At 35.1% G+C, this 26,518-nt stretch overlaps 1 protein-coding gene across 3 annotated transcripts in view; it reads right to left on the bottom strand.

Annotated features, from left to right (window-relative positions):
• Positions 1-898: 898 nt before the first annotated feature.
• MED23 (mediator complex subunit 23) overlaps positions 899-26,518 on the bottom strand; it is a 41,452-nt gene continuing 15,832 nt past the window's right edge. For all 3 annotated transcript variants that reach the window (XM_008580107.1, XM_008580106.1, XM_008580108.1), the window contains 19 exons: positions 24,054-24,254; positions 22,212-22,355; positions 19,815-19,960; positions 18,574-18,819; positions 16,910-17,052; positions 15,784-15,958; positions 14,973-15,136; positions 12,669-12,793; positions 11,328-11,533; positions 11,058-11,238; positions 9,901-10,071; positions 9,326-9,542; positions 7,026-7,262; positions 6,157-6,322; positions 5,512-5,584; positions 4,053-4,267; positions 3,244-3,364; positions 2,442-2,573; positions 899-1,307 (listed from right to left, as the gene is read on the bottom strand). In XM_008580107.1, coding sequence (XP_008578329.1) covers positions 1,140-1,307; positions 2,442-2,573; positions 3,244-3,364; positions 4,053-4,267; positions 5,512-5,584; positions 6,157-6,322; positions 7,026-7,262; positions 9,326-9,542; positions 9,901-10,071; positions 11,058-11,238; positions 11,328-11,533; positions 12,669-12,793; positions 14,973-15,136; positions 15,784-15,958; positions 16,910-17,052; positions 18,574-18,819; positions 19,815-19,960; positions 22,212-22,355; positions 24,054-24,254 — 3,231 coding nt within the window. In that variant the 3' untranslated portion in view covers positions 899-1,139. The remainder of the gene's footprint in view (positions 1,308-2,441; positions 2,574-3,243; positions 3,365-4,052; positions 4,268-5,511; positions 5,585-6,156; positions 6,323-7,025; positions 7,263-9,325; positions 9,543-9,900; positions 10,072-11,057; positions 11,239-11,327; positions 11,534-12,668; positions 12,794-14,972; positions 15,137-15,783; positions 15,959-16,909; positions 17,053-18,573; positions 18,820-19,814; positions 19,961-22,211; positions 22,356-24,053; positions 24,255-26,518) is intronic.

A 26,518-nucleotide genomic window follows, 5' to 3' on the forward strand; every position in this document is an offset into this window, starting at 1 on the left:
TATTCATTCAACAGACTTTACTAATTAGTTTTCAAGTCTTTCACAATGTCATTTCTCCCCCAAATTAACAATACGTCTCTCAAAATCTAATAAACTCTAAAGAACTGAAAGGTAGACTATATTAAAAAATACAAATATTTTTAAATTTTAAGATTATAAAAATTTAAAGAATCACATCATCTGCCAGGTGAGTGTATCAACCTGCAAGAGCAATTAATGTATTTTTAACAACAGAGATTGGAGAATCAACCATTTAAGCATTATTTTATTTAAGTTTACTCATTTTCAATAGGTTATTTTCTTACATGGCCTTCAACTTATTTCATACAGTAAATTCAAGTCCACAGCAAAGGCAAAAAACTGCCAATCTACCTTGACAGAAACACTGAACTATTTACTTAGAAATTTACAGTAAAGTTTTCAAGCCATTCTTAAAAGAATATGAAACCTTGTTTGTTCCTTCAATGTAATATATTCTACAATCCTTTACTCAATAAAAATCTCTATTATCAGGCCGGCCCGTGGCTCACTTGGGAGAGTGCGGTGTTGATAACACCAAGGCCCCGGGTTCGGATCCCAAATAGGGATGGCCGGTTAGCTCACTGGGTGAGCATGGTGCTGACAACACCAAGTCAAGGTTTAAGATCCCCTTACCGGTCATCTTTAAAAAAAAAAAAAAAAAAAATCTCTATTATCCTGAAGCTATACCAAAGGAGATTTATGTATAAAAGGATTTGTAATAACTGTTTTATATACTTGCTGCCTTTAAAATAATGTATTTGAAGACTGCACATGCCACTAATAATAAAAAATAAAAACAAAAACAAAGGCTAGACTAGGAAAGATAGAGAGTGCCTAGTAAAAGTCATTTGATCACAGATACCTCTATGTTCCTAGGTAGCTCTAATAAATTGTTATAAATATGAACGACATGTAGCTTACTTGATCTCCTAAAGACAAAAACATAGATAGGGAGTTATAAGGTGTCAACAGATTCACCACTTGAATCAAAATAAAACAATCTGAACATCACTGCTGCTTTTACTACATCACTGTAGCATGATCATGTTCAGATTTAATAGATGAGTCCACTTTCAAAGATGGGTATATTTCCATTTTCTCCACAGTACACTCTGACTTCACTGAGTTACTGGTAAGGACACTGGCACCTGATTAGACTGCGGGGCTGGAGACCCACTGTTTATGGCTTGTGGAGGCACTGCAGCTGGTTCCATCTTGCTAATGTGTGTGATGAATCGAAGACGAAGTTTTAAAGCTGGTTTTAAATTACAGATAATCTTCTCTACCTAAGAAATGAAAAGACATTAAAAACACTTTAACTAGAGAACTTCAACTTCCCACCTTTGAAGAAGGATTTACACATATACTGAGACAATAAACTAGGGAATGCAGTGGGGTGGATGAGAAGTTTCTTTACATGTTCTGTGTTTTAACAGAAGCAAATACAATTCCTTCTTTCTTGCATGAGCGAGAACACATCAACTTTATCTGACATTCCTGCTGAGGCGTAAAGGAGTCAACATCATCCCAACCCCAGCTCCAAACAAAGAACCCAGTAGACTAAGATTCAGATGGTTATAGAGCAATTTAAACTTCCTTTCCATTATAGAAAGAATAACATTAAAGTATGTATTGGGAAGGGGGAGACAAACTTAACCTCACCTATCTGTCCTACCTCCACTTCTCTAAAATAGCCCAGATTCTGTTTCCTACACATAGGAAACTCCATTATAATTTAAGGAGGTTTTTTTCTACTTTCAGATACCTCTATCAGGAAGTGCCCCTTCATATGCTGAGTCAGAGTGTATCTCCCTTTAATTTCACCAGAGTTCATATGCCCTTCAAAGTGATGCAGAATAAATCTAATACCTATTCCAAATGGAAACCCTCCAAATAGGGAGGACATGAACAATTCCCTAGGACTTTTCTCTTCAGGTTAGGCATCCCCATATTCTTCAAAGACTCTTCATGAGTTAGTCTTCAGTCAGGAGTAGTCGAGAATCCTGAGCTCAGTCTTCTAGTCAGGCCACAATTCATCCAATGTCCCCACAGTGTACAATAATTAGTGTGGGGAAAAGGACTTCCTTGACTTTTAACACAACACCTCTCTGGTCTTTTCAGCAGCCAAACCACACTGTTTCTCCCTAATGATTACTATTAATTAACCCCTTAGGCCTTTTTCAGATGTTCTGTTGCAAATATCAAGGAGGGAAAGTGTGAGAAATTATAACATGTATTTACTTTAATACTGTATCTAGAATAATATGCCCTGTTGTCTAAAAAGGTCTAATATCAACTCTTTTCCCTTAAAAGTAAGTTTACAAAGACATAAATATTCTCCCAAACAAAAAAACAGTCTATCTGTACATGTTCAAATTTCCTAAACATCATTAAAAAATAATTAAATAAATTTAACTTACTTGTTCTTTTACGCTGTCACCAGTAAACATATACTTCATATGATATAGGAAGTCACAGATGGGATCCATGTAATTTAAATGGGCGCTACACTGGTCTACATTCAGTAGCATGTCATAAAATGCTACACCAATCTATTGAACAAATAATGTAAAATTATTTAAGTGGTCGAAAGTGGTTAGATAATTCAGCGTGACGCAGCTGGAATCCATTGCAACATTGCACTGGGGGATAACATGTTTGTTGTAGGAACTGTAACAGATCATACATACCTCAGTACACATGGGAGATGATACAGCTTGCATTTACAATGGAATCCATAGTGCTACAAAATGCCCCCTGAGAGACAATCCCCTTTTTAGACATCATATCTCCATATTTCAATTTCGGATAACTGAGCTCTTGGGTATCTTTTGGATTGTACCTTCTTAGTTCCATTTGATAGTTCATGCTGTTGAGGTTTTCTGTTTGGCTCAATTTCTTTCTCTCTACATCTTGTCAGAAGTAACTGACTTCATTGATGATTTTTATTAATTCCTCTGCACTGTAAGTTCTCAAATGCAATTCTCTATCCTTAACTTCTCAACCTTCATGATGGATATTTCCTCTCCTACTTCCAATTCAACACATCCCATTCCAAACTCATCATAGGCACACTAAGTCCTCTAAAATTGCTCTTAGATCCTACCTAAACTGATTTCACTACTAATGGTTGTGACCTGCAGTTTGCAAAACACTGGTAAGGAAACCTAAATAGATCCTTCAGAACTTAATCTTATCAAGAAAACCCGGAGTATATTTTACCTCTATCATACATCGAGTTCTCTCCTGCTGAAATCTTTGTAAAAATGGTCCCACAAGATGGTATACGTAAAGCAACTGGAATTCAGTCTTCACTATGGGAAGAAGTACTTCAGTAAGAAACCTAAAATTTGAAGATAAAAATAAAAATCTCTTGTGACTTGAAGTCAGTTGAATTGTTTGAATTTTATTAATACAGTATTTACAAAACTATTACAAGTATTTACAAATTTGTAATAATTTTTTCAAAGTTTTCCTTAAATTGTTTTAACAATAACATTTCTAATGAATCTCATCACATCTCTCACTGACTCTTTCATTTGATTACTGAAATAAATACTTCAGACTTAGGAGTTATTCTTAACAGCAAAACTACTAAATGACAGAAGGTGAATTATCTGGAATAAAAAGAGAGTAATTAGTCTAATATAAATGCCATTTTTGAGAAGTTTGAATCCAATTAATACTAAATTTATGGTCGAGAAAAAAAAATCAGAAAATAGGCTAATATCAGTTATTAAGCTCAAAAGGCAATTTTTGTGATATATTTTGGAAAAAGCATGCATTTGACTAAGCCTCCTGAAACTGTTAATGGAAAACTAGATAACAGATTATTACTTGCACATACAAATCAATTTTTTTCAAACAATTCTGAAATAAAGGATTTGGCTTTCTGATTAACCAGAAACTTTACTTAATTTAAACACTCTTACTTTGCCAGTACTTTCAATGAGTAAGACATATATCGCATTTGTAAATGAGATTTTTAAAAAAATGAAAAAAGTCAAATTTCTTTGAGAAATAATACTTACTTTGGAATGAGAGAAAGTTGCCCAATGCTAGAATGGTGCCACACGGCATGTGCTAGAGCTAACGTATAGCTACAGCTCATCTCAGAGTAAGACTGATGACAAGCAGTGAAATCAAAGAGGCGGAATGGATAGCCAACCCATTCTGTTTCAGATGTCAAGCTGGGACTGCTGATAACACTCACAATTCGATCATGAAGCACAATCCAATATGGCTCCTTTAAAACCAGAGGAAAGCTTGGTAAAAAATACAACTTTGACCCCAAAGCCAAAAATAATAGCACTCATTCTTTAAAGTTTTTTACTTATTCAGCTTGTGTCTGCACAATGCAGATTTTGAAATACAGTTGGGTGGCTTTGTAACTGGTTAAATCAAGTCAGTAACAACTAGGAGAGAAGTGTCTGTAAGTTAGAGGGCTCCATATACGTGTCTGTCCAGCTCATTTAGTATCTGATATTTACCATGCAGTAAGCTGACTTTACCAATAGTTACTATCCAGACAACACTGGTAAACATAGATAATTCAGAAATAAATATATACATTTTGGAGGGGTGTAATAAAAAAATGATTCATAGAGGTATACAATCAAACAAGTCTGGAGAGCACTGGGTTAGACAACATTAATCAAAGATATCACAACAGAAAACCATGTAGCGCTGACTGGACACTTGTGGAAATCAGAGAAGGTAAATGTCACGTGAGCTGGAAAAGTCAGGGAAGGCTTCACTGAGGAAGGAGCAGGCTTTAGTAAAGCTGACAAAAGGAAGAAGAAAGAAAGAGCAGACTTTAGAGAAGCTGACAGAAGGAAGAAGAGTTCTGGCATAATGTCTCATTCACCAGCATACCAGAAGTACCTAAAACATGTCTTAATAAGCATCATTATTTGCATGAGCAAAGGCTCTTGAAATACAACATTTTAAGGGGCCAAAAGTAGATCAGATTATGATGTAAAAACTAAGGTTGGATAGGCAAGGTGGTACCTTGCAGAGACCTGTAAGTCAGGTAGATATATTCAGATGTGATGCAGAAAGGCAAAAATATAATCATTGTAGATTTTTTTTTTTTTTTTTGGTCTTTTTCCATGTCCGGCAACGGATCGCAACCCTCAATGTCGCCCCCGTACCGGACCGGGACCGGCAACGGGATCGCAACCCTCGGTGTTGCCCCCACGCCTCGCTCAGCCAGTGAGCGGGAACCGGTCTGTATGTGGGATCCAAACCCTCAGCGGGAGCACCTCCGCGCTTCCCAAGCGGCGCACTAGCGCAGTGCGCCACCGGGCCGGCCCTCATTGTAGATTTTTTAAGCAGTAAGAATATGAAAGACTTTACAAAAATGAAACATTTCATTAATTTGCATGATGTCCTTATACAAAAGCATCCTATATTCATCTTTTCCTTTTGGCTGACAGGAACAGCTAGCTGTATATCACCATTAACTACGTATTACAATTATTAACTCACTGGTAGGGCAGTGATGATCAAACCAATTGCATTCATCCATGCTGTAATGTTCTCTCTTGGCACTAAAGGCTGACTGCAAGTGGGCAAAAAAGAATACAAATGTGAAATTATAAAAAACGTTTTATATGGTTGACAATGGATCTTATTTTGAGAACACAGGTAATTCAGAGGACTGACAATTGATCTATACCAGTAAAACTACAATGAGTTTTCTTTAAATAAAAATATAATACATACAAAAACTCAGTAAGGCTTTTGTTATTGCTGTATCCCTTAGCAATAGTTGCTGGGCTGAGAATACTATTTCCCCTTATTTACACTTCTTCCTCAATCATTATCCCCTACTTTATGCTGATCTTTAAGAGAATTGAAAGACTATTTTTAGTGACAAGTTAACATTACTCCTAAATTAAATGTCAAACAGCCAGTAAGGAGTGGAAGTACAAACAAACCCAGGTCTTCTGACCCTGTCCAGGGCTCATTCCATTACACCTAAATCACAAAGACAAGATCTGGAACCAGAAGACAGTTACCATCCAATGTGCACTGGCCTTGGAGCAACAGGTTTGTCTAATAGTTTAAAATAAGATGCTATTCTCTTTACAAATAAACAATAAATCAGATTGCATAAAACAGAATACATACCTTTTCAGGACAACATTTAGAAGGGCATTCCCGACATCTTTGCCTGAAACTGCCAAGGCCATGAGCTCCACACAAGTAACGTGCAGAGCGTGAGCAGCTGGATTGGGAAACTCATTAAATCTCCAGTCACAGTTTGGGAAAGGACCAGGAGATTTGCCAGCCATTGGTGCAGATAATTAAAGCAATAACATTTGATTATTTTAAAATTGATGGCTCACATTTGTATAGTGCTTTATAGTTTTCAAAACGTTTCACATGTAAGCATCTCATTTGACTACCAATTTATCTGATTAGGAGCTTTCAAGAGGTGATTTATATACAATCAGAGAGATTAAGAGGCAAAAATATCAAATACAAGTAAGTTTGACATGACTGAAATGTATTGATAGCAACTGTTTGATCTCCATAAAGTCTGTTTTCTTTCTTTTTTTTTTTTTTCCTTTTTTGTCTTTTTTACTGACCGGTAACGGGATCTCAACCCTCGGTGTTGCGCTTGCGCCCGTACCGGGGACCGGCAACGGGATCGCAACCCTCGGTGTTGTGCCCGCACCACGCTCAGCCAGTGAGCGGGAACCGGTCTCCACATGGGATCCGAACCCTCGGTGGGAGCGCCGCCACGCTCCCAGGCGGCGCACTCTCCAGTGCACCACCGGGCCGGCCCCCATAAAGTCTGTTTTCAAACATAAATTTTAATGGAGAGAATTTCAGCCTCTCTGGCATGATGCTGCTGTTTTAAGAGGTAACAATAAAAATTATCTTTAAAAAAATCAAAGAATTGGGATATATACAAACATTACCTTGAAAAGAAAAAATATGTTCTCATAAATCAAGATACTGTTATTTCTCAAAAATCATAATAAAAAGGATATTATCTACTAGTCTGCCAATCAATCTGCAATAGTAGGAGTCATCTGGGACCCAAACATTGTCCTCCCGTGCATTCATAGCGCACTTCAGGTAAGTGTCACTTAGACACCAGCCCTGCGGTCGATTATCCTTGAGTGAGCCAATGATCGCATGGACAAGCTTTCGTTTGAGATATGCGCGCTCTCTCAGGTGCATTTCATAATAGTGCAGAGTATTATACAGATAAGTGACTGGACGATCTGCCAGGAAGAAAACAGATCACCACGATGTTTATCTGGTTACCCATAACTGTGAAAAACTAATCCTCTGGTTTTAAGATTACCAAAAAACAGCTCAGAAGATTATGAAACTATTTTACATGCTGAGCAATTGTATACAATGAATTTTATTTTTTTTATTGAAACATAACTGATTGTACATATCTGTGGTGTACTGTGTTGACTGTCAATACTTGTGTGCAATATGTGATGCTCAAATCAGGATAATTAATATATTCAACATTATACAATATAAACATTTTTTTGTGGCCTCTACCAATTTCTTGCTAACTTCCTTCCCCCTCCCCCTTTCCCACCTCTGGTAACCTCAGGTTTGTTCTCTCCTTTTGAAAGTTTAATGTATTACAACGAATGTTTTAATTTTAGGACAGGCAGAAACCTTCTAATAATACAATTTGTATTTAAGAATGTTCATACTCTGAGCTAGCAATTCTACTTCTGGAAATTTATACTGCAAAAATGTCATATAGCAAGAAATGTCACTGCAGCATTGTTTATATAAGCCAAAGATTTGAAAAAGCCTAAATGCTCAAAAACAGGGTACTGGTAAAGTAAATTATGGCATGTATGAGGCAGCTCTTTATGATACAAATTATCAATCCTAATTCACGATAAAAGTGGAAAAAGCAAGGTACACAACAATGTGTTTATTACACTCTGTGTTTGAAAAAAATGCAGGATATCTACAGGATGATATATAAGAAATTATTAAAAGTGGTTGACTACAGAGAATGAAACTGGCTAGCTGGAGGATATGGATGGGACTAATTACTTTTTACTGTAAATTCTTCTCTATGCCACGTGTATCTATTACCTAATCCCCAAAAAATGTTTTTAAAGGAATGTTCTCTTGAACTTCATACCTATTCTACAGTGTCAATACACAATTCATACTTCTGCTTTGGAGGAAGATATTTTAGAGTAAAGACTAAGAACTGCCCACCAGACAAATACACTTTTTCCCTATAGTGGCTGCTCTAGGGCCTTCACGCTTCTTTTTTTTTTTTCCTTTTTGTCTTTTTTTCGTGACCGGCAACGGATCGCAACCCTCAGTGTCGCGCCCGTACCTGACCGGGACCGGCAACGGGATCGCAACCCTTGGTGTCGCACCCGCACCTCGCTCAGCCAGTGAGCGGCCGGTCTGTATGTGGGATCTGAACCCTCGGCAGGAGCGCCGCCACGCTCCCAAGCGGCGCACTCTAGCAGTGCGCCACCAGGCCAGCCCCTAGGGCCTTCACACTTCTATCACCGACTCTACCACTCTCCAGTTACTATGCTTACAACTTCAGAGTTTTCTTTCCTTCAATATTCTCTCCATCACCACCCAATCAAGTCATACTCCTTCCTCCTTGACCATTTGTCCCTTATAATTTTCAATGCCATCATCCTTGTTTAGATACTAATTATACATCTGAGCTTTCTGACATGTCTTTGAAATGGCTTCCTCCTTCTAAGACATGTTGACAACTACAGCTGGTTTTATCTTTTCTAAAATAATGCTTTCCATGCCATGGTCTTACTCAATAACATCCAGTTGACTATTATCTGCAGGTTGAAAAATCAAAACTTATCAGCCTGGCATTCAAGGTGATTTACAGATAGATGTTATCTCTCTTTCCAGCCTTATTTCTAGACTTCCCTGGTAAGAATTCTCAATTTGGCCCAATGAGGCAATTTTTCTTCACATATGCCTTGTCCCAAATGATCTCTTCTACCTAGTATGCTCTTTTTTCCCTTCTGCTTATATAAATCATATGCACCATAGTTCAAATCCTACCAATTTAAGAAGCCTGTGACATCCATTTAGTTTACAGTAACATCACTCTGTTCTGAACTCTACTTTTATTCATATTTATGTCATATATTTTATGCTTCATGGCATCATCTCACTGCCTTATCCTCAAAACACTTTTATTTTTAAATAATTAAAATAAAACCTTTAGAACCACTATTACCACATGGTCATGCCCAACTACTTTTGTTTTTAGAGGTATTAGATGGAACTAAAATTAGAAAAAGCTCACCATGAAATTTATATAAGCCTCCTAAGTGATCCAGTAGAGTCTCCAGTGATTTGGATACTGGAAGCAACTCTAAAAATCTGTGGATTACTATATCAAATACTGGAAGGAATCGGAGACACACATTTCCAAAATAGATGGGCAGATAGGGGGACTGGATCTGTATGGGAGGATCAACCTGTTCTGCCAGGCCCTCAAAATACAGCTTCTCTGGATATTTCTGTGGAAATGAGAAGATGATAAATGTTTAGGGCATCTTTTTTTACTTTTTTAAAAGAGCTAAATAAACTTAATATTGTTTAGATGTTTACTTTTTATAAGAAAACATTTTAAATTATACTTTATTATACTTATTTCTTTTTATATTGTAAATACCCATGTCTGATAAAACTGCAGTTTCAATTTATTCTGAACATTAGAGAAACTCTAGAATTTTGAGGAAGTTGAGAGAGCTAATTTACTTCTATACAGACCAGAGAGAAAAGAGTAGAACCATAGAGAAAACAGCCTAATCAATTAACTAAGTACCAAAGTACGGCTTTAAAAGGGTTATCTGAAGTGCTAATTACAGTTAGTACCTTGTGATAGTTCATATGCTTGGTGTGCCAGTCGTTCTGTAGCCAGTGCTCTGGGGAATTTTCTTTCACAAAGTCACTTACTCGATTTCTAAAATCATTTGGTTTGAGCAACAGCAATTGAATTATGAAATAACAAACCTGGGCTTCATTTCCTTCATGACTACGCATGGCCTTTGGAGAACAACAGAAAAATTATATGAAAATGCCCAACTCATGCAAAAGCATGGCTCTGCCACTTGATAGTCTAAATTTCAATACAGTAAAATCTTACTATTATTAGAATTTCCTTAGATGTCTAGACTATCCCAAACCAACTATTCAGCATTCCCCAAACATATCTTTTTCTTGCCTAATTTTGGTTCACCATTCCTTCCACCTGAATGTCCATCTTTTATTTCTTGACATTTAATCTTTCCTTCACGATCCATCATCTAGTTATATGTGATCTCTCATTGTTTCCTGGCAATATTTTCCTACACTTCTATCTTATACTTTTATTTTATTGATTCATAGACTTACCTTATTTCTCCAACTATATTGTAACTACCGTTTATCTATGCTCCACAGCTAAGAGATTAAATGTTAAGGAACTAAGCCACCACAAATAACACCAACCCCCAGAATTTTAAAAAATGCAGCATTTTCCAGTCTGGTTCAATGTCTTTTCTTAAAATTTTGCCTGAAATAGACATCAAAGTCAGGAGAAAAAAATATTTGGGGAATGTTGGGTGGCTATGAGAAACATTCAGTTATGATCATGGCTACCAAAGTATACAGAAATGGTTATATTAGCAGTCGGTAAAGAAATGCAGTGTCTTTTAACTACTTCTTGCCTCATCTGAGAGCCTTTGTGAATCAACTCAGGGTCTAACTGCTTGTATTTTTAGAGCACCATGAGTCCAGAACCATATCTGTTTTATTTACTTCTGTACCTTCTGTGTATAGAACATAGTAGATATTCAATACATACTTATTGAATGGATGAATAAAGAACTGGGAAATCTCTAGCTTCTTAGGGAAGTGATAGCAGTGCTCAATTACGGTATAAATCTATTAAGTCCTTTGAAGCAATATAGAGTAGATCAGCACAAGATCTATCAGTTACACACCTTGACCCAAAAGAGAAAAAGAAAGCTTAGAAACTTATCTCTTCTTACCAGGCAAAGAATTAATCTGTCCAATGTAACAATGTTGTACTTCCATACCATGTCATTAAGAATTTCAATGCATTTATTGAGTTGCTGACCCCCAGCTGATGTAGAGAACTCATACACCAGGAAATCTGCAAATGTTCTTACATGGGCTACCAAGGCCCTGGCTCCAATTCTCTCCAATACTCTGCAAGGCACATAGTAAGAAATAAACTCTATTGCTGTATGGATATAATGGTTTGCCAAAGGGAATGTAAATCTAGGTTTTTGGCTTACCTATAGCCAATCTGATTAATATGATCTGTGTCCAAGAGCATTTTCCAGAGAAGGCAAAGGAAGAGAGGAGAGGAGCCCTGTGTAGAGAAGTGGGTAATGATCTCATTTTCGTTTGTCATGGACTTCCACTTCCTATACTCCTCCTCCACGTTTTTTTTCAGATTAAAACGACTTTCTTGAGGTACATTATTTTGTTTGAAGAATGCCTAAAAGGAAGATCAGAAGTTTATTTTATTGGTTATAGTAAAACGAGCACTGGATATGGAGTTAAGAAACAAGTCCAAGATTTGACTCTGATTTAATAATCTGTAAGTGATCTTGAGCAACTCAGTAATTAAGGCCTGAATTTCTGTATAGGCTTGACTAGATTATCTCTAAGATTCCTTTTCTTAGATTTCCTAAATAGAAATTCCAAGCAAGCCTGAATTCAAAGCTTCAATCATCAGTTGACACTTCTGCTAATTTTAGAAAAAAGTATCTACCCCTTGGTTACATATTTTACATGGTGTCTCTTAAGGAAAATCCACTAGGGCTGGCCGTTTAGCTCAGTTAGTTGGACCATGGTGCTGATAACAACAAAGTCCAGGGTTGATTCCTGTTCGGGCCAGCCACCAAAAAATAAAATTAATTAAATAAATAAAGAAAAGTCCGTTAATCTGCCCAGTGGTTTTCAGAGTGTGGTTCCCAGACCAGCAATATCAGCATGACCTGGGTCTTGCAAGAAATGCAAATTCTCAGGTCCTATCCCAGATCTACTGAATTAGCAGCTCTGTGTCTGGGGCCCTGCAATAACTAGCTTTGCAAACCCTCCAGGTGATTCTGACAAGTTTGAGAACTTCTGCTTTAGCCCTCCTAAAAGTTATGAAAAACAGATGTTTCATCAAGTCTTAAATTTTCTCTGAAAAGTAGAAGACAGGTGAGGTTTGACTTTCTTCAGATTCTAAAAGCCAGGTTTATAGTTTTCCTGTGTGATATTTTTTTAAAAAAAATTCACCTAAGTGTAGCATATGTATACTCTGCGAAGCTTCATTAAATTATATCTCTTCCCATTTCAGTTCCATGAGAGAGAAAAAAATTTTTCAGGTAATGTGTTAATTCCCATAAGATCCTAAAACTTTTAACTATTAAGATAAAACCATAATAATTAAATTTTCAGAAACACATCAAGTCCTAGAATGGAACAGGGAACAACTCAAGAGATTTTGGAAATAAAAGCAAATTTTTTTTTAAGAAATAAAAACTAATTTTCTTCCAATGTCACCAAGACTAACTGTAGATTAACACTGTAAATGGGAAGAAGGACTTCATATGTATTCAACATGTAATTCAAGACCAGATTACCTGTAGTGGGCCTGGAAAACAGCTGAGGGTGTGTGAAGCCCAATTATGAGGTGTAAAACTCATGATGGTCTGAAGTATGTCTTTACACCAAGTTCCCTGAATTGAATCAGAGCCTGTAAAAAAATCTAAACATAAACAAATAGGTGTAATCCAGATATAAATGATCATATTTACAACTCAAAAACATATTATAAAGCCACAAAGCTTTTGTGCACTCATGGAATTTCACTGCAGTGCATTCATTGCTTAACTAGTTGTATGCAGCCTAGGACCTAAATTTTCTTAGTTTGAGTGGTTTGCATTATCACATTAGTAAATATAAGCACAATTAGTGAAAAGATGACAAAGAACATCTGAAATCTCTTTTTTTTTTTAGGTTACAGAGTACCAATGATACAACAGTGGTACAGGCCCAGCACTATTGTTCGTTAGTTCACTCTGCCAATGATTAAGGAGTACTTTATTGAGCCAAGAAAACAGAATTAAGAAAGTAGATGTCTTTTCTGGTGATTGAAACAATTACACACTATAAAAATAAATCTCTAAATTAAAGAGGTGTATTTCTGTAAAATAATATAGTTTTCATAAATGTATTTGAGGTTGCTAAATTCAATAACTATTTCTTCAAAAGAACAGTTCTCAAAGTGTGGTCTGCAGACTTCTGAGGTTCCCCAATATCCTTTCAAGTATTCAATGAGGTCAAAGCTATTTAAATAATAATACCAATAATAATCATTGGCTTTTTTACTGTGCTGATATGTGCACTTAAGGTGCAAAAGCAATGGTGGTAAAACTGCTGTTGGCCTTCGGCACAAATCAAATAGCGGCACCAGACTATACTAATAGCCATTATACTCTTTACCACACGCTCTCAGTGAAAAAAAAAAGTGCCTGTTTCATTTAACGATATTGTTGATGAAGCAGTAAAAATTATTTATTCTCAATCCTTGAATGCACCTATTTTTAATATTCTGTGTGACAATATGAGAGCATACACAAAGAGTTCCAAAGTAGGATGGGTGTCTTGAGGACAAGCACTTGTGCAATTATTTGAGTGCTGAGTTAAATTAGCTACTTTCCTTTCCCCCCATGGAATTTCAATTTTACTTGAAAGAATATCTGATAGGAAACTATAGTTATTCAGATTTAGGCATTTTACAGACTTTTTTTTTTTTTTTAAATTAATAAAGCAAGCCTGTCCCTTCAAGGAAAACAAATGACAGTATCTTTCACCAATAATACAATTTGATCTTTAAAGTGAAAATTGGAATTTTGGAAAACTTGTATCCACCACCATGAGCATGATAGCTTTCCAAAACTTAAAAGACATTTCTAATAAAATTTATAGTGTTATTAATAAGTGTAATTTTCTGATATTATATAATGAAATGTGTCAATATTTGCTAAATCTACATAACTCAGTGACCCAGTGTTTTCCAAATGACCAATTCATAAAGTTATAAAATGCACATGGATTTAAAAATCCATTAAATGCACATAATAGATGAGTGGATTATATTGCAACAAAGTATAAGAAGTTCACTGATAGGGTTTTGGACTCCACATTGCAGCTACCCTTTAAGGAACTACCACTTAACCAATTTTGGTGTGATATCAAAGAATATTCACAATTATTTGAAAAGGCTGTTAAAATACTACTCTCTTTTCCAAGCTCTTATCTGTGTGAGGTCATATTTTCTTCACTTATCTCAACTAAAATAACATTAATATATTGCAACAGATTAAATGTATAAGCAGGTATGAGAATCCAGCTATCTTCCTTTATATCAGACATTAAAGAGAGATGAAAAAATGTCAAAAAATGGCACGTCTTTTCTTTAAAGTTTTGTTTTAGAAAATACACTTTTTTCATAAAAACGTTACTTATGTTAACATGTAATAATTGTATTATTGTTATTTTTAAATGAATAATTTTTAAAATTTCTCTATTTCAATATCTAATAGATTAAATATCCATAGATATAACACACATAAAGAGAAACTCTTTGGGAATTTCAATTTATTTTAAGAGTGTAAAGTAGTCCTGAGACCAAAAAACTTAACAAACATTGTTTAAAATTATGTCAGATGGCTGAAAACTGATGCTCAACCCAGTTAGAATGATAGTACATTAACAGAGCTTCCCTTAATGACTGAAATAGTGAAGACAACAAAGCAACAACTGGCTTTTCTTGAACAAATGAAAAGTATCTTTTAGTGTGTTATCCTCATAGTAATCAGTTAAATCACAGCACATTTTAATTCATCTGTTTTTATAGTTTGTTGGTTGCATACTCACTGTACCTGTTACATGAGTTGCTCTAGCTAAGGTCAATATCAAGGCGCGGTTTAGTTCTTCAGATTCTGCTGACAGCACTGTTTTGGGATCACTAAGAAAGCGTGTAAACTGCGGCTGCACCTCCGAGCTACCTAATGCTGTTATAAGCCTGAGTGCAGTGCTCTCAACACTAAAAGGTGGGAGAACAAAAGAAACGTAAAAAAGTTACATATAAAATTTTAGAATTATGGAATTAAATCTAATTCTAGGTTAATTACAATGGAAAAACATGCAAACTATGAATTTTTCTTCATTGATTTAAAAAAACTCCTCTTTTGTGTGAGAATGAGCTTTGCTTAATTTGTTTAGAAAACCCAAGGTGCCAAATTTCATAGTGAAAACCATCTGACATTTTCACATGTTTGAAAAAGATAGCTTGTAGCCCGTCAGACTAAAAAATTACACCTGGATTTCAAAAATTAAATTTTTCTACCTGAAATGTATTTTCACTTAAAGCAAAATCAGTCAAAATGATGTGATACTTTAACCATAATCTGAAGTATATTTAAACCCAGCATTCTAATAGGCTAAATTAGAAAATAATAAAGGCCTTGGAAACACTAATTCTCAGTCCAAAGATCCTAAAGCAAGGATTATCTTAATCAGTTTCTATTTTAAAAACTGGATTCCATTCCTCTATTGGAAATAAAATACTTAAGAAGCAGAGGAGTTTTATGACAAATAAATACAAAAAATTATAAGGTAAAAGATGAAGTTCCCCATCTTCACCAAAGTTCCCAGCAAACCTTAAGGAAAGAAGGTCTTGAATGAACTCACCAAAGATGCAGCTGGTTCTGGTTTGTTTGTGCGACTGCAGCCAAAGTGTGAAGATGACTCAGGAGCTGGACTCTGTAATGAGGCTGAATGTGGTGCATCCGGTAGCTGAACATCTCGAGGAGTGTGTGTAAGATCCCCCATGCGTGAGACTTAAAAACAGTTGGCAAAAGCTGACCTGGAGGAACAAGATAATTAAAGGAACCAGTTATTAAAAGTTATGCATTAAAAGATATTTGAAGAGAGTCACATTGAGTAAAATGTATGTAAAGATTTGATTGTGAAGATATAGACATACGTGCACACGTGCACACACACACTCATAAATACATACATATATTCTCCATATTTTCTTTTTCATACTTTAATAGTAAGAAAAAAATCCAGATCCTAATTTTAATACCAAGTTTGCTTTTTTCCCCTGGAATTTGACAAATGGTACTCAAGTTCATTTGGAAAAATAAAATGAGATAAGATACAAAAAAATTATTCTAATCTTCCTCACTTCTCACTTATCTTTTAAATTATTTTTGGAAAGTTAGTGTTCCCAAATTTTTGAAGTATGAAGTTTACTTTTTAATACAAAAAATTGTATCACACTCACCCTTGTTCCTTCTTCCCTCCCAAGAAAGTTTTATTCAACTCCTAATTATCTCGGAAGAAGAGTTACTGTGGTTAAAATTAAAATTATATTGTACAGTAAAAAGTTCGAATTACCATGAATCAGAAAAACATTTCCATATTAGAAACTGTCTATTATTTAGAACTGTATAATAACTGAATTATGACATATCCTCTGCAATGTAGGAAAATTCCTTCCCTATTGCCAGTCAGACTTAATACCCACCGGAGGACAGCACTACTGCCTCAGGGCAGAATCTGTATGCCTGGGGACAGGTACCACGTCTGTCCTGCTCACTGCATCCTAAGCACCTAGGACATTACCCTGTTCTTACCACTTTACTTAAAAATGCAGCTCACTGCTTTGAACCTCACATCTCCTATCCCCTTTTTGGCTTTATTTCTCTCTATAAACACATCACCTGTCACATTGCATATTTTATTTACTTTGTCTGTCCCCATCATTAGCATGTAAGCTTCATCGCAGCAGTGACTTTTGTTCACTTACTGATAAATCCTTTGATGCCCAAAGACTCTATTTCCATGTAGACCAATAAACGACTGTAAGTTTCCACTAGGGCTGGAGCCAAAGCCACACTGGACTTTGCATGAGCAAGTTTTATCACCCTGGTTGCAATGCTGTGAATAAGGCTGAGGAGGAGAAGATGGCAAGAAAACAAAAGTCCACATTTTTGACATAAACACAGGGTTTACTCTACTCATAGGTAACAGTATAAATCTGAACTTAGATGACTCAAATAGAGCTGATTCATTTAATACATTTAAGTCGTGCAGGAAACTTAGTAATGATGTGCTGTGCAACCTGAGCCTCATTTTGGTTTCTATGGTGCTTTCAGTATGCATCAGGATCCCTTTGCTCATGGAAAAACAAACTCTGGGTACAACTCATAAGAGCATGTTTAAGTGATTTTAGTCTATTTTTCTTTTTCAAATGTGTAACTAAATACATTTGAGAAATTAAATAACTTTTGTCACAGAATTACAAAATAAATCACTGCTGAGACCCAAATGTTAGGTTCTAACATGGCTTTGCTCAAATCTGTCACACATGCAAATGAAGCACATGTCTAATTCTATCACAGTGTTTACCATTTGAAAAAAAGCATGGCTTTTCTACAGTTGACGCCCCACCTGAGGCCCAGAGGAGCATTCTCTTTGGCCTACAAAGTGTTTTAAGTTTGAACCGATACTTAGAAGTTGAAGAACTAGAAATAAAAATCTGAATTCCTATCATTTTTTCAAAAAAAAGTTTGAAGATCTAACTATACTCATCCTCATTATTACACTAGAAATTAGCTCAAGTGGCAGCACCATGAAGTGAGCACCACACGTTTCTGGTCAGCCTAGGTCCCCTGCACACACACATGCTTCCACGTACACTAACATCCGGCTTCCCATCATTGGTGCCAGGCTTCACTCATCTACATTCTCAGCTTGGCTCCTTGGGGCACTTGAGGTTCTAGAATCACACCCAACAGAGCCTTTTCTGTCTTTTAGAAACCACAATATCAATTCTGAAAGTGTCCCTATAAGTAATCAATACAGTAAGAGCTTTAACGTTTTCACATCCCTGGACTCAGCAAGTCTACTTCCAGCAAATTATTTAATGATGGATAGGTTCGAAAACAGCCATTAGACAGTCTGCATAGCCATCTTTATAATACTAAGGTATTGCAAACAACCTTAATATCCAACAATGTGGAACTGGCTAAATAATGATATATAGCCATACGAAAAACTTCTTTGTAGCAATTAAAAAAAAAAGTTTTTGAGCACTGGACCTGAAAAGGCATTTGATTATTATGTGGAAAATGTGATTATAAAGCAGTATTTCAGTATAAGCCCGTTTTTGTCAAAAACAAAACAAAACATAAATTCATATATTTATCCATAGAAAAAGACAGAATATATTCAAAAAAATTTTACAATGCTTATCTCTCATGGAGGGAATATAGCAATTATTTTCTTTGGGTTTATTTATATATTCTATAATTCCTATAATAAACAATATTTATTTTTATAACAAAATAAGTCTAATTATTTTTTTAAATGCACCTGACCATAAAATACACATGCAATCATGAAATCAAAGTTTATACTATACTGATATCCATTCTCTGACACGGGACTAAATAAATAAAAAGAACGTACCTCATTTTGGCATGAACTGTCAGTGAATCCAGGAGGTTCATTGGTAAGGGAGTAATCGATCCTGAAGCCAAACAGCTCGTTCCAGGGAGAGGGATCCTCATAATTCCATTTCCATAAATAGTTTCTACCAGAGCTCCCATGGGTAATGTAAAACATTCTGAATTTGTAGAGTATGCATTACACAACAGGGCAATCTTATAGTCATTCATCTGCAAACTTTTATTTCTCAGACTCTGCTGTAGGAACCTAAAAATTTAAGTTCCATTAAATAAAAAAAATGCAAATAATTTCCATAAAGTTAACTTGCATTTTTAAAAAGTTCAATTTTATGTAACCATTGACTAATACTATCTTTATTCCTATAGGTATTATAGTTTTTCTGTGAAATGCAGAGTGGAAACACACATAAAAGTTTGGGTAGCATTTCAGAAGAAACTTAAGTAATTACTAGTTAATAATTAATGAGTACTTGTTAAGTATGTACTACATACTCAGCACTGTAAAATTTCGGAGAATGAAGAAATAATTCACAAATCCATGAACTAGGATTCTATTTATTATCTATCTCTTAAGCACAATAATATGCCTTTATTATAGACATCATTATGAAAATATGGTTAAGAGGCATCTCATAAAATGAAAGCCAAATGAAATATGAAGTCTGACAACCCCCATGGTCTCCTACGAAGAGATCTGGCAGTCCTTTTCAGAAGTTCTATGTGAGAAGTTCAGTTATTCCTAACACCCTTGACTGAGGCACAGCCTACTAAGGGTATCTTCTTTGAGTCAACAAAGCTTTCGAAGAGACGTAAGGGAGTATTCCAGCCAGATCAACTTAATCAATCCTGGGAGCCCAGGGAGTAAAAGACCTCTCAATCTAATCATGCTCAATTTCCAAGTGCTTGAGACATTTTGAAAAACTTCCACATTAATAAAAATTAATATACTTCAATTAAATCAATAACTTTGAAGCACCATGTATAAAAACAAAACATCACTCTTAAAAATTAAAAGAAAAAAAATCTACATATATAAGCAAGATTAGTTAATCTTCTAGTTGTTTTCTGATACAGGTACTGGTCAGTTTCTCTTGCTATGATATACACATTAAATATTCACTCTTGCCTCCAGTGAGTGTGGGGAGGTTTCTAAACTTCACACAAATACTGAGATCAATATTAGTATACAGTTCACTATTAATTAAAAAAAGAAAATTAAATATCAAGCAACAAAGAACTTACTCATGATGAAGCTTTAAGGAATGAGGTATTGGAATTTGTAGCTTGGAGTTGTCATTTTGAGCTTTTCTATTGAGATGAATCCAAATACAAGTCATTGCAAAGGCATGAGTTGATTGGGGTTTGTTAATATCAGGAACTGGAATGAACTAAAAAATGACAATTTGCACATTATAGGAGAAAGGAGGACAGTAAGAGATTAGTTAATGGACACAAAACAGCTAGATAGGAAAAATAAGTTCTTTGATGTGCCGTCAAGTTAGGCATCCACAATTAACAATAATTTACTGCATGTTATCAGGTGACCAAAAGAGAGGAGCTTGAATGTCCTCATCACAAAGAAATGATTAAGTTTGGTAACGATGAATATGCTAGTTACCCTGATTTGATCATCACACATTGTATACATGTATTAAAATTGAAATTCAACACTGTATCCCACAAATATGTATAATCAATAAAAATAAATAAAGCTATTTCTGACAGGAAAAAAATAGTTTGCGTATTATATGAAAGAGAAGAATTAAATTATTGTATATATTTTAGTAAGCCATTTCTGGTACATCTCTTTTTAAAACATCCTAGTTTAATTTAGCCCCACTGGTTCTTGACTATTAAATAATAAAAATCAGAAGTACTAACAATGATAAAATTTTGCAACTATTACGAAATGTTTCACTTGGCATGTTTTTACTCGCCAAGAATGTAACAGAAATTCACAGATGATTAGTCAAGCTTTTCCTATTATCATAGAGCACTCTCAAACAAATATCATTTTAAAATTTTTATTTTTTAAAAATTAAACATTATTATGAAATCTTACTAAATGTGAGATATGTATATATATAAGCCCGTTTTTGTCAAAAACAAAACAAAACATAAATTCATATATTTATCCATAGAAAAAGACAGAATATATTCAAAAAAATTTTACAATGCTTATCTCTCATGGAGGGAATATAGCAATTATTTTCTTTGGGTTTATTTATATATTCTATAATTCCTATAATAAACAATATTTATTTTTATAACAAAATAAGTCTAATTATTTTTTTAAATGCACCTGACCATAAAATACACATGCAATCATGAAATCAAAGTTTATACTATACTGATATCCATTCTCTGACACGGGACTAAATAAATAAAAAGAACGTACCTCATTTTGGCATGAACTGTCAGTGAATCCAGGAGGTTCATTGGTAAGGGAGTAATCGATCCTGAAGCCAAACAGCTCGTTCCAGGGAGAGGGATCCTCATAATTCCATTTCCATATTCATATACTGTATGTGCTTTTCAAGAACATATAAAAATCTAAAAAAATGACCATCACCAAACATATTGAATATTGATGAGTAATATGATACAGATGTCTGGAGTCCACTTTAAAATTGTCCTGCATTCACAAAAAAGTTAAGGGGGAAAGATGAAACAAGAATATTTCTTGGTCATGGGTATGTGGAGGTTTACTATTCTATTCACTCTACTTTTTGTGTATGTTTAAAATTCTCCATAATAAAGTGTTTTTTAAAAATGGCAATCATCAAAATATATCATATTTTGCTCAAACACCTTATGTAATAAAACAATGGGGGACATACTGAGACTCAACTGGCAAACAAAAAAGTAAACATTAACAGACACTGTTGTCATTTGGCCACTCAATGACATATATAGATTAAAACAGCTTTAGTGCTTTTTAAAACTGCAGGCCAAATTAGAATGTAGAGAAAGAGCTTGCTGTATTAGTTATTCAAGTGTAATTTAAGATATACTTTAGAAATACAGTTGACCCTTGAACAACATGGGTTTAAACTATGCAGTCCACTTATATGAGGATTTTTCAATAAATACAATTGGCCCTACGTATCTGTGGATTCTGCACCTGCAGATTCCAACAACCATCCGCAGATTGAAAATACAGTATTCGGGCTGGCCAGTTAGCTCAGTTGGTTACAATGCAGGGTTGATAAAACCAAGGTCAAGAGTTTGGATCCCCATACCGGCTAGCTGCCAAAAATAAAATAAAATAAAATGAAAATACAGTATCCCTGGGATGCTGAACATGCAGACAAGGAGAGCCAACTTTTTGTATCCATGGGTTCAGCAGGGCCGACTTTGGGACTTGAACATCTGTGGATTTTGGTGTTTGTAGGGGGGTCTTGGAGCCAATTCCCTGAGTATACTGACAGATGACTGTAATCTACTTCAATTTCTTCATTTTACATATGAGTAATCTAACATCAAATGAGACTGAATGCCCATCCCATGATCATGGTCAGTCACAGAATTGGGAAAAGAACTTAACCAAATCCAGTGCTCTAAAATCATACTTAAATCCTTAAATACAAATTAGACATAATTCATTCATCACATTGTTAATTATTAAGTAAAACTTACTTCTTTTTCTGGGTACAGCAAATCAAAGAGTTTCATAACAGGGAGAAAATCAGCTAGTGCATTTTTCTGAATACTTCCAGAAATGAATTGCAGGAGAACCCACATCAGATGATCTCTGCCTTTAATCAGTCCTCGCCCTGCTAGCTATAAAAGATATTTAAATACATATGTATACATAGCTACTTAAAGAGATGGATGTAGGAAGTTTTTTTTTTTTAAAGGAAGAAACTCTGGTTTCTCCTCTCAGAAAGTCAGCATCTAACTTTGGAAGTTAATAATTACTTAGTCTCAATTCAAGACACATCATGCAAAGCTTGCTAAATTATTTTAATTATATATAAATAAATAACATATAAATGTTTCTTTCCTGCTCCCCAAAACAACTATGTATATCAAAAATCCAGGGGGCTGGCCAGTTACCTCAGTTGGTTAGTGCATGGTGCTGGTAACAGCAAGGTCCAGGGTTTGATCCCTGTACCGGCCAGCTGCCCAAACAACAACAACAACAAAACAATGTTTTAGAACATAATTAAATTGATCATGTGTGTATGAGAATCAAGTCTAATATGAGATAAAGCTTAACAAAAATATCGCATAAAAACTTGGAGAATACTTTATTATACCCAAAGAATTTTTTTTTTTTTTAAATTTAAAATCCTTAAGGACTGATTATCATAAAAGATTTTTCCTGGTTTCCTGTAGATTGTAACAGAAACCAATGGGGGGAGTGGGGGAGGAGTGTCATGTTGGTTAAAAAAATTCTAACAACTTTTATGAAAAATCTTCCTCTAAATAATTCATGTTGTGGAGGCGCTATAGATGTAACACATTTCACTCCCATTCAACATGTCTAAAACCTTATGACTAAAACTAACTCTTCCCACAAATGTACTCTTCTACTTGTCTTGCCTTTTTTGGATTCACTGTCCTCCCCTTGTGGTAATCAGTAAGCAAGTCTGGACTTCAACTTCTGTTACTCCCTCTGTTGTTGCCTGTCAGTCATCTAGTCCCATTCAACCTACCTAGCATACCTGGTCTCTGGTTCCTCTTTTCTGTCCTGGTTTAGGCCTTCTGTATCTTTCACCTAGACGACTGCAGTATCTCCCTTACTCGTTTCCTTGCCTCTGGTTTTGCCCCCATCCATCTCTATCATGTGGCCATCTTCATCTACTACCATCTTCTTCCACGTGGCCATTAGCAGTAATTTTTCCAACATGTATATGATGATGCCATTCCCCTCCTTCATCGCCTCCAAAAGAAAATCTAAGCTCCTTAGAACAGACAGACACATGGCCACATAAAATTCTCCTGTGCCTTCCTGCCCTCCCCATCTCACCAACATTTTCTCCTTTGTATTTTTCTTTCCATTTCCCGCATATCCCTATCTGTTTCCAAATGATGATCTTATTGCTTGGGAAATACTTTATCTTTTCTTCTTGGCAAATTTCTATTCATCCTTCAAGTGTTAACTTAAAGATCTCTTTGACAAAGCCATTCCTGATGTCTTTGACAGGTCCTATTCCCTTTCGTTCCTATTGCAGGGAAACATGCTTCCATATGACAACTATTGAATTATAATCAAATTGTTTATACATATATCTTCCCCTCTAGGGAGATGCTCCTTGAGAGTACTACTGTGCTTTTTCATCTTGTATCCCCTGGTCCTTGCACTTTGAATAAATGACTGAATGAAAAGTTAAGAAACCATAAAGGAACTGAACAGGACACAAATTAGGGATCAGAACTTGCACCACTGCTGAAAACACTAGGCAATGCCCATACCAGTCTAAAATATACTAATAAACAGGTGAAGATGAACTGACCAAAAAAGTTAGTACACACCTTCTGATGAAGAGAAAGGACCATATGTGGAAAACTTGCAAACTGGAAAAGCACAAAGAAAATGAGCTGACTTGAGAGATGCTGCCACAGGAGTTGGCTTGTTCCCCCATCATCAAACTTCTCCTCGGTCTCAGATCGCTCCATGGCATAAACCACCAGATCCACCAACTGGTCCTCTAGCACAGGGCAGCGCTGCTTGTGCTGTAGGGCAGAGATTAAATACAGTATTCCAAAAGCCTCCTGGTTAGTTTCAGAAGTTACCAGTTAATGGGCATAAATAGTAACAAGAGGCTGAGAAGCATGGAATGAAGTTGAACTTAAGAAGTTAAGGTTAGATTTAATCTATTAAAGCTGCATCATGTTACATTATCATAGAGGATGAGTATCATGAAAAAATTATTTTTTCAGGTCTTCCATAAAATAGACTTCTCATCAACTTTTGACTTGCACTACAGATATCACTGTTCCTATTTGACAAAGGGAAATTTGCACAGTAGAAAATTTTGTTATTCATCCTTTGAAAAAGTGTAACATTTAAAAAAGCATATGATATGGGGACAGCAGTATTAATTGTGCCATCTAACTTGAAAGATTAAAACCCTGGATTTCCAATTATCAAATACTGTGATAGAGCAAATAAAGCAGTATGTAAATCTATTTATTTTAAAGTAACCACCACAAGCTTACACTAACTTTATATACATAGGTACACCTAAATAGCTCCCAGATTACTCAGTGTCTGTTTTTCAGTGTGTGGTATTGATTTTGATACTGAAATAGAAACTTCCACTGCAAAAAAAAATAAAAAATAAAAAAGATCCCAAAGTTAATCTTTGCTTTTCCCTCTTGGACATCAAACATAATGCAGCTTTAATTTTTAAATTAGACCATTTTAAAATCTAAAAGAAAAAGAATCAAGTTTAAACACTAAAAATGAAAATGCAACTTCCCTTTCTAGAGGCAAAAAGATTTGTGCTTTTTAAAGTGATTTAAAAAATATACGTTTACCAAAAGAAATATGTTAAGCCATTTTCATATTTCTTTTATAAATATATGACTTAGTAGCAGGCAGTTGGAAGCCTTTCTAGCAGACACAATCACTAATGTAGATGATTTCCCCCTAAACTTTAGATATGATTGTCAGTCTTTTGCCATGAAAAAGGGATATGATTTCTTCAAATTTAGGGGAAAAATGCAAAATGGGGACAAATTTGGAAATAAACAAAACATAATGAATAGCATCCCCTCTTTTGCATGCTCTTTGCCAGCTCCAAAATTGTAAAGCTCCAATATAGCTGCACTTTCTTAAAGCATGCAAATAAAACAAACATCTATCCAAAACAGTAAGCATCAATGATTGTTTCATATTTTTTCCAAAAAGACAATGCCATGATCACAGTTCAACCACATTACAGGTTAACAAATAGCAATATTAACACCACCAGTTGAGACTACAGTACTTTTCCTCCAAATGTAATTATCATTACGAAGCAGAGCAAAGTGCAACAGACAACACTACAGACTATTTCTTAAATCAGCATGCAAAACTACTGTGTACAGGGCTTGAAATTCACTAGTTCTGCCAACCACCAACAACCTAAGAAATGTGTCAGACAACACAAATTTAGAGTGAGATCATTCAAAGTATATAAGAGTCAGAAAAATTTGTGAAAAGAAGTAAAGCCAGGATTTCCAGTAGGAATTTTTTCTCTAGTGATGGAAATTTCCTTCCAGTTTGGAAATTAACCAATTTGTCATCTATTTCTCCATCCATGATGGTCTTCCATCAATCTGCTTCAGGAAAAAAGAGCAAACTAAATAAAATTGGGTTTTAGCATCTGAGTCACTTTGGAGTGTGCCATTTTAATATTAATTATTTGTTTTCAAAAACTGGATTTTCACCTATATATTTTTAGGCATGTAGTGATGGTCATACAGTTAGTGATTTAAAGAGAAAAGCTGAAAATATGAAGATGTTGACAAAGCAAGAACAACTAGGAAATTTACAAATAAAGCTGATACATCTTTCAATATATGCCATGATTCAATATTACCCTCCAATTTTCTGTTAGGAATTAAATCAGTCAAGAATCTCTATGGTGCTTAATGTCCTGATATTCGATGGTAGCAGAACATTTACCAGGATTAACTATAAATTTCCCAGGTGTTTTTGGTTAAAACCAAGGATATTCTCAAACCAAATTTAAAGATAGGTTGCTTTGTTGATAATATCAAAAAAGGAATAGTTTTAAACTTGAGATATTATGCTGCTAACTACGTTAGAATAATAGTAAGTTGTGCTTTAGTTTTCCATTGTTAAAAGGTACATTAAAATTAAGAATCTACCTCATAGCGGATTGTTTTACAAAGTGGAAAAAATGAACATTTGTAAAGCAGTTTAATGATCTATGAATAAAGGCTAATTATCACTCACTAAGCTAATATAATTCTGTAAACCAATGGAT

The sequence above is a fragment of the Galeopterus variegatus genome, unplaced genomic scaffold (assembly GCF_000696425.1).
Source record: "Galeopterus variegatus unplaced genomic scaffold, G_variegatus-3.0.2 Scaffold2019, whole genome shotgun sequence".
NCBI lineage: Eukaryota > Metazoa > Chordata > Mammalia > Dermoptera > Cynocephalidae > Galeopterus > Galeopterus variegatus.